Source organism: Morone saxatilis, unplaced genomic scaffold (genome assembly GCF_004916995.1).
Source record: "Morone saxatilis isolate NCDOM2014 unplaced genomic scaffold, NCSU_SB_2.0 Contig17, whole genome shotgun sequence".
NCBI classification, from domain to species: Eukaryota; Metazoa; Chordata; class Actinopteri; family Moronidae; genus Morone; species Morone saxatilis.
Genome location: NW_023339729.1, coordinates 386581 through 394679, shown reverse-complemented (window position 1 = coordinate 394679; position 8099 = coordinate 386581). Strand labels below are relative to the sequence as shown.

Sequence of the window (8099 nt, the reverse complement as noted above, 5' to 3'; positions counted from 1 at the left end):
AGAAAGCTGGCAAAGTTAACTCTTCCTTCATTTGTGACTTGTCTTATTGGACTACATTAATAAAATGCACTAATAAAATGACTCACACTTAGTGAGCCAAAACTGGATTATGCAGCTTTTAAGACACCAGTTTTTGGATGCACATGCAGGTGACACTGTGCAAAATTCTTTTACATTATTCCACTGATCTACAGGTGGCAATAATATGGCAAATTGTGCTTTCACAGGTGTCACACTTGATCCCTAGATTACTGATTAGAAAGACACAATACAAAAAGGCACCTACTGATTGAATTTAAATTGATGAAAAAGGTCAGTCAGGAAAGCTAATGTAATAGCTATATCAGCAAAGTCTACCTGAAGTTGTACAAATGTTTTTGTTGCTCCCCTGCACTTTGATGTCACCTTATAAATGAAAGAAGTATGTGGAGATGACAAGCATGTACGCACCAATGAAGTGTTGGTGTCATGATAATGTGCTGTACCTTGCTGACATTTCCCACTGTAGTAAATTTACTGGTGTTTTTACTTCATATGGCCATTTTGTAGTGTACTCTCAGAGATTCATACACACTGAAAATTCCTTTATGAAACTGATACAGAAAGCTGCATTTAGTGGAGAGACAGACCTGCTGTTGCAGATCTTGGTACAGATGAGGTTGAAAAGGCAAAATGCAAGATTTGAAGTTATTGTTAACTACACTCATAACTATACTGTGCTTATCCAAGGCCAATTATAATTTGTAACAAATAACACATTCTCCTCCACATCAAGTTATTCAAAAGAAGGCAGTACAGCTGGGATAGATGCTTAACTGAAGTTGACATTATAATATTGCACTCTTAATGGCTTTTCTTTTCATTTTTGTGCTGATGTGATTGAGCGTCTTCAATTCTACCTACAGAAACTGATGCAATGAAATAACAGGAATAGAGTTCACAAGTTCCCAGAACTCCCCGTAACAACACAAGGTGTATATCCAGATGGGACATCAATTACTAAAGGACCAATTAGTTCTATCAATGCTGGGTATGAAAAAAATTCAACACAGAAAACTACTTACTTAAAAAGTAATTCAATTATATTAGGTAAATTATCATACTGTAAATTATTCATTTGAGAACTTTTATAAAAGATATTTTTAATCTTCATATTTGCTGGTTCCTGTTACTCGTTCTAGTGTTCTTATTGGCATTTGTAAGAATCCACCGGGCCTGGACGAAGCTATCAGAGCCGAGAAACAACTAGAAAGACACTTTAGTTGTGGATAAGATAGTTGTTGTTGAGTGCCGCATTCCCAGGGATCAATACAGATTCTTTGGGACCCTGGCAATGGGACTCAACAATCAACTTATGTTTTTCTCTGCTCTGATTAGAGGTATTCGTTCAGGCGTTGGATTCTTGCAATGGCCATGTCTGTCTTCATGTACTACTGTCAGGTTTGTGAAAGTTTTTAGAAAAGCACTATAACAAAAGCATTTAATATAAATGTATATAACATTACCTACTGCAGCTTTAAATGTTCCAATAATAGTGATCGGATTTGCGGCAGAAGATATCATATCTACTTTATCTTTTTTCCCTGCTGTTGGGATGTATTATATCAGATCAACGGCATATGTTAGAAAATATTGTTTTTATGTAGGCAGAATTTTTAGTGGGTTATAGACTATTTAAAATGCTCATTCTATATTGGGAGCGATTTACCTAGAGTGTGCCCTTAATATTCAAATATTCCCACCTAGTTGTGACATATTTTCTGTAAGAAAAACAAGAGAAAACAAGAGCACACAATTTGGATGGTCTTATTGATTCTTTATTATGACTCTATGTGAGAATGCTTTTCATAGCTTTAGTTTCCGGCATTCAACACATATCCCACACCCACAGCTCCACTCTGTAAACCTGGACAAGCTTGGGGCCTCAACACCTCTCTTTGCAACTGGCTTGCTGGACTTCTCAGTGAGAGAGCCACAAGCCAGTACGAGTTCCGGCCACAACACTCGAGCACTACACACTCAGCACAGGGGCCCATGGCTTGGTGTGCTCAGTGCCCTGCTCTTTTCACCCTGCTGACTCACGACTTGCACACGCAACCTACACCACCACACTCCTGGTGGTGCAATCAGTGAGGACGTCTCCTGGACGACCACACTGCATCACTGGCGAAAAGAGAGCAGCAACTCCCCACCCCATACATAGTGCATTCATCGGGCACATTAGAAAGCGTCTGTCCAGACTGCTAACAATATCATCTCCCTACTCTCCTACGCAGGCCACATCTACCACAGCTGATCAGGAAGGCTGACCCCCCCACCCAGAGAAAACACTACTATGTTATTTTGTACTTACTATCCACCACATACACACTAGATTAAAATTGGCTGCTATTATTTATTTACTGTTTTTTTTACTGACTGTTCTTTTGCGCTTGTTACTGCTGTAATTTTAGTTTATTTTATTTTTCTGCTGCCATTTTCTCTGCGCTTTTTGGATAAGAAAATTGTATATGTTATATTCATTGTATACTTTTTACATTTTATTGTCTGTTGTGTATTGAATGTTTAAATGTCTGTTCTTATCTGTTGTGCCTGTGCACTTGATCTGTTTCACCGTGGGTGAGTGAGAAACGTCCTCTCGATTCCTTGTATGTCTGGTGCATGTGAAGACTTGACAATAAAGCTGACTTTGACTTTGGACTTTGATAAGTTAATACAGGAATGAATCATTCAAACAATTGCCTTCATAAAGTCATCAGCATGGTCAAGTCAAACGCAGTGTCAACTTTTCTGGTCGAATACATACACAGAGATCCTGACTGAACTATCAACTGTTGATCTAACGTTACTCCACAGTTCCGCCTTAGCGACGCCTGACGCCACGGCGGTGACATATGCGGATATGCATCCTGGATGAGTGTGATTGAGGAATGGAATGTTAACAGTGTTCAGTGTTGGCAGTAAAATGTGAATAGAGCTACTAAAGGAAGGAAGATACAGCAGTACGTCCAAACGTGTCTATTCATTAACATACCTCAATATCAAGGGAGCTAGGGTTAGCAACGTTAGCTAGCTAGGAACCAATCTCCATGACAACCAATGTAACGTTAGTAAAGCTAGCCAAACAGCTGAATGAAAGCGTGTCATTATTCTTGTTATATTAGGACTGGTGCTTTTTCTATCGAACACACACACACACACCTGCCACTACGACCCTTCTGCCGCCATCAGTCCCCATCCACAGACTTGGCACTCATGTTGCATAGCTAAAAGTATCACACATTTTGACGTGTTGGGTTAGAGTTATGCTAGCACTGATAACTGTCGTGCACTTCGCTGTTAGACACTCACCCGTTTTCCAAATGGGTTTTCATCGTTGGGTTTCGGGGACAGAGAAGACCAGAGCACCACCAAGCCAAGAAACGTCCCAATGACAAGCAAGCTCCGCAGAATAAACCCTACTTTCAGCCTCATCTTGGAGGCTCTTCGCGGGGAGCCCGGGCTGCCAACAGCTAGCTATGCTAGGTTAGGTTAGCTGCTACTGTTATTAGGAAGGGCTGACCGGCTGCTAACAGGGTAGCTAACCGAGTAGCTAACGACTAGTTAGCTGCTGATGTTGCGAGTTTGAATTACAAGGCTGGTACCAACTCGACGACAGGCAGCGGTGAGACTGTGTCTTTCTGCTAAAGTTATATTTTGTTCCTCCAGGTTGGTGGAAACTGCTCCTATCCGGGTTCTTATCCCTGTCTCCGGTCTCCTTCCTGACAGTTTGTCTCCCTGACCTGCTGCTGCTGACACCGCTCCAGCGCAACAGTCCCCCGCAATGTAACGTTAGCTCTGCCTAGCTGGGAGCCACGCGTCGGTAGCCCAATTACATAGCTTAGACTGGCAAGCAAGAATGTTGCCTGAGATTTTAATTATTCTGTAATCTTTTCTATATATTTCTTAATAGTCACATATCCCAATCATGTGCCGCAGTTCCTGACATGGACTGGTGTGCAAAGGGGTTCCCTCAAGGATTTTAAAGCAGGTTGTACTGTTTTATTGGGTGTGGGAAGAGGAACAAGAGGTCTGTCTGGTTTTTGTGACCTTCAGGTTAATTATTATAAGGGATGTGGCTCATTGTTGTAACGCTCACATAGTAATAGGTACGCAGAGAAACTTCAGTGACTCCCAGGTAACAGCCAGCAGGGAATGATTGAGCAGGTTATATTCACAACTGAATCAAAACAGTTTCAGTTTCAACACAGTCTAAAGACTGCGTGGGGAGGGTTGGGATCACACCTACGGCGTCATTTAACATGTCACCATTCCTTAGACAATGGCTTCAGGACATTTTTTTAGATTTAGTCTACTTGCCAGTCCCTACGACTTGGACTCTTCCTAGACTACGAACTAAATGTTTGTTTGAGTATGCAGCCACATGAAGGATTATCCACACAATGACACCCATTGATAAACGACCTTTTGACAATGTTGACAATATACACAAACAGGGTAATCAGAGACTGAGGTGCCTGCAACTGAACAGCCTACTGGCCCTGTATACTGTGAACCCACTGTTTAGACTGTTATTCAGGTCGTGCCATGGATCATTTATTTGTATTTACATACATACATACATACATACATACATACACACAGATACTTGAAGGCCAGCATTTGCCAATGGAAAATAAATTCCAATATTCACATAAGGACACATTGTGTTCAACCAACAAAATTTGTTAAAACTGGATCAGCTGTCACAATCGTCTGACAGGGAAAAAATAAACAGAGGTTGTGCCAGTTATATCAAAACAAAGGCAATGTACTGGAGTACAGTACAGTGTGCAGCAGAGTAAATCTTGAGTGTGTGTTTTTGATGTAATGATGTTGTAGCAGACAAAGCATGGTGATATGTTAACATGAAATGTGGTCAATAAGGGGCTTGGCACATCCAAATTAAAAATGTTAAAAGAAACAGCATCTGAATTGTGGTTGCTTTTCACTGCCATGCTGTATCCTACGTGTGCTCCAGATAGTGAGTGAGCAAGGAAGGGAGAGGGAGGATGGGGAGCAGCTTCAGTCTGGTCCGACCGATCAGATTCCTGATCTGGAGACGACACAGCTGGCAGAGACTCCTCGGAGAAACTGGAGAGAGACAGAGTGATTTCTTCTTACTGTTGTGATACAGTTCAGCTTGATTCTCAAGTGGTGCCATACATCAGTACTGAGAATCGGTAGCAGAGGATATTGCAGTACCTTCAAATGTCATCAGCAGCTGTTGTGTTTTTCCACCAGAAGGCGCTAGCTCCACAGGTCGCTGATTGTTACTGTCTCTGATGTTGACATCAGCTCCGTAGTCCAGTAACACTGACACCTGATCAGCACTGTCCTGTCTGACAGCTGCATGCAGAGGACTGTCACCTCCTCTGCCTATATTTGCATTGGCTCCTGGAAAAGAAAAGGAGTAGAGGACAGATGAGGAAAATGTAATTAATTAGATTAAATGTAAATGCAGTTATAGTGTAGATAAAAACTGCAGTGGGACGGGGTCAAATTGCACCCTTTACACCACTGCACAGATGTCAGAAGAAAGCAATTAAACATTACTTCTTCACAGAGGTAAGCAGTAATTCCCAACCTCAGAGCCAGGACCAACAAACGGGTCCCAAGATAATCCATAGAGGTCATAAAATGGATTACACAAATAAGAAAGGAAAAAGAAATATTTTTGTTGTTAAATGCTCTAAAGAATCCACCAGATGAAACAATCACAGAGGACAGTTCATTGGTTGAACTGGACCATTCAAACTAAAACAATAACAGCTCTTGTAACAGGAGGTACCACAGGTGTGCTACTAGTTGAAATGGCAGCAATTTGCAGCACATAAGACAAACACACACCTTTGTGCAGCAGAAGCTTTGAGCAGGCTGTGTGTCGGTGCAGACAGCTCATGTAGAGAGGAGAGCCCAGGTGGGACACGTCATAGTCTGGGTCTGCTCCATGAGACAGCAGGGACTCCACACACTGGCTATTACCTATTACATACACACACATACACACAGTATAATTGGGTACAATTTAGCAATGCAAAGATATAGTGGAATCATGGTGTCCTGAGCAGAGAATCAAGTCACACTCCCTCTCTCTTTTCTCTCGTTTTATGATCTGGGAGGAACATTTTGTATTTTTGTCAATGGAGTCTGATGTGCTGTAGTTCTTGCTTATTAGTTTTGGACAGAGATGCTGAGCTCTAGTGTGATATCTAGTTTGAAAGTCGTATACAACACCTTTAACTTAGTGAGCAGTACATGTGTGCTCTCTGTTATCAGGATGTGAAGTCTCTACTGTACAGTTTGTTGTAAAACAACCAGAGCTACACATGTTGTAACATCCTTTAGCACGAGTTGAGTCCTTCAGCCAAATTCCAGCAAAATCTTTGGTGGTGTCTGAGATATTATGCATGATGGATGGACGCCTGGACAAACACACACAGACTCATCCAACTATAACACATGACCCCTGGATGCTGAGCTGCTACTGTTTAACAGTATTTACCTCTCTTGCAGGCTTCGTGCAGAGCTGAGGGGAAGTGTGTGTGTGGCGTGTGTGTGTGCGCTCCATTCTGCAGCAGTAGTTCCATACAACCGACGCTCCCGGAGGCACAGCAGTTGTACAGAGGAGTGACGCCGTCTATGGTAGCAGCATTCACCTAGACACACACGGATGTAAGCAATACAATATAGTCACCACATCTAGGAACACACACACACACATATAGCGGTGTACAAAAGTGTGTTTCAGTGTGGACACACAGTGAATATGTAATAATGGTGGGGATAAGCGGAGGAATACTTACATTAGCTCCAGCATTTATTAATGCTCTGACACAGGCTACATGTCCTGACAGGCAGGCTTCATGGAGAGGGGTCACATGATCGATGGTGACAATGTTGGCGTGATATCCCTGAAAATGAAAGCACACAGCATTGTGCCTCCAGATGTTTAAAAAGCCTTGTTTGAGTCAGTCTTGAATGAATTCTGAGCATTTGTGTATCTCAGGAAGAACACTGTGCTAAACTCGTCTCAGGTCGGAGACATCAGTTGCAAACATCAGCCATGACATATCACACACTAAATGACTGTCAACACCAACTGACCCCAACTGCAACAGACCTGGCCTGACTTGGTCCCATCAGTCATCACGCCCCAAATCAGACTCATTATCAGCTCAACACTCCTAATATGTGTCCCTGTCTCTGCTCTATACAGTGTGTCACTAATGCTACTTGTGTTTTTTTTTATAAACATGAAGGATATTTTGTTATTATTGTATTTTGTTCTCTTCAAATTGCATTTATACATTCTGCAAACATTGAAACACTAACTTAGATTCAAGTGTACAAAGCAGATGGCTCTCACATTGGAGTTGGAGGTGCTTTTTTTACATTACAGTTACCTTTTTTTTTATCCCGATTGCGTAAGTCAGTAACATGTAATCCTTTACTCCCCAACCCTGGTTATAAGGCCGTTACCTGGGCCAGCAAAGTGCGCAGGGCGAGCAGTCGACCCTGGGAAGCTGCTTCATGGAGAGGAGAGCGATCTGCCCACGACCCTGGACGGACACACACACACAGACAAAAATACAGTTTGATAGTTTGTTTTGTAGCAAAATGTTTCACTTAATGACATAATAACAAACTAATTCTCATTCTCCAATGTTCCATTATGCCACAGAATTTCAGTTTTCTGGCTTTAGTGACTCCCAGTATCAACTGTGATAGACACTGAGGCACAAAACACTGAGATGAATGAGCTCATTTTCACCAGGGTTTTCTTACTTTTATATAAGCCAAAACATAAAGATACAAAACTAAAATACTAAAATCACATAAAATTGCACATACAGTAGCTTCAATTAAAAAATATCTTATATTGACAATAGCTGTTTGGTATCCCCGTTCATTTTGAATGAAAGGAAAATATGTGCTGAAACCATCTCTTAGTTATGCTGCTATAGGCCTAGACTATCGGGGGATTTCCCATGGTGCACTGAGCTCCTCTCTTCCTCTCTCTCTCTTTCTGCACTCATTCATGTCCCATTAATGCATGT

General features: G+C 41.7%; 2 protein-coding genes across 4 annotated transcripts in view; both read right to left on the bottom strand.

Moving 5' to 3' along the window:
* Positions 1 to 4009, bottom strand: part of galnt7 (UDP-N-acetyl-alpha-D-galactosamine: polypeptide N-acetylgalactosaminyltransferase 7) — an 18464-nt gene extending 14455 nt beyond the window's left edge. For both annotated transcript variants that reach the window (XM_035659970.1, XM_035659971.1), the window contains exon 1: positions 3352 to 4009. In XM_035659970.1, coding sequence (XP_035515863.1) covers positions 3352 to 3474 — 123 coding nt within the window. In that variant the 5' untranslated portion in view covers positions 3475 to 4009. The remainder of the gene's footprint in view (positions 1 to 3351) is intronic.
* A 565-nt stretch (positions 4010 to 4574) lies between these two features.
* asb5b (ankyrin repeat and SOCS box containing 5b) overlaps positions 4575 to 8099 on the bottom strand; it is a 6597-nt gene continuing 3072 nt past the window's right edge. For both annotated transcript variants that reach the window (XM_035659972.1, XM_035659973.1), the window contains exons 2-7: positions 7522 to 7601; positions 6846 to 6953; positions 6545 to 6698; positions 5890 to 6024; positions 5245 to 5436; positions 4575 to 5133 (exon numbers count right to left, since the gene is read on the bottom strand). In XM_035659972.1, coding sequence (XP_035515865.1) covers positions 5006 to 5133; positions 5245 to 5436; positions 5890 to 6024; positions 6545 to 6698; positions 6846 to 6953; positions 7522 to 7601 — 797 coding nt within the window. In that variant the 3' untranslated portion in view covers positions 4575 to 5005. The remainder of the gene's footprint in view (positions 5134 to 5244; positions 5437 to 5889; positions 6025 to 6544; positions 6699 to 6845; positions 6954 to 7521; positions 7602 to 8099) is intronic.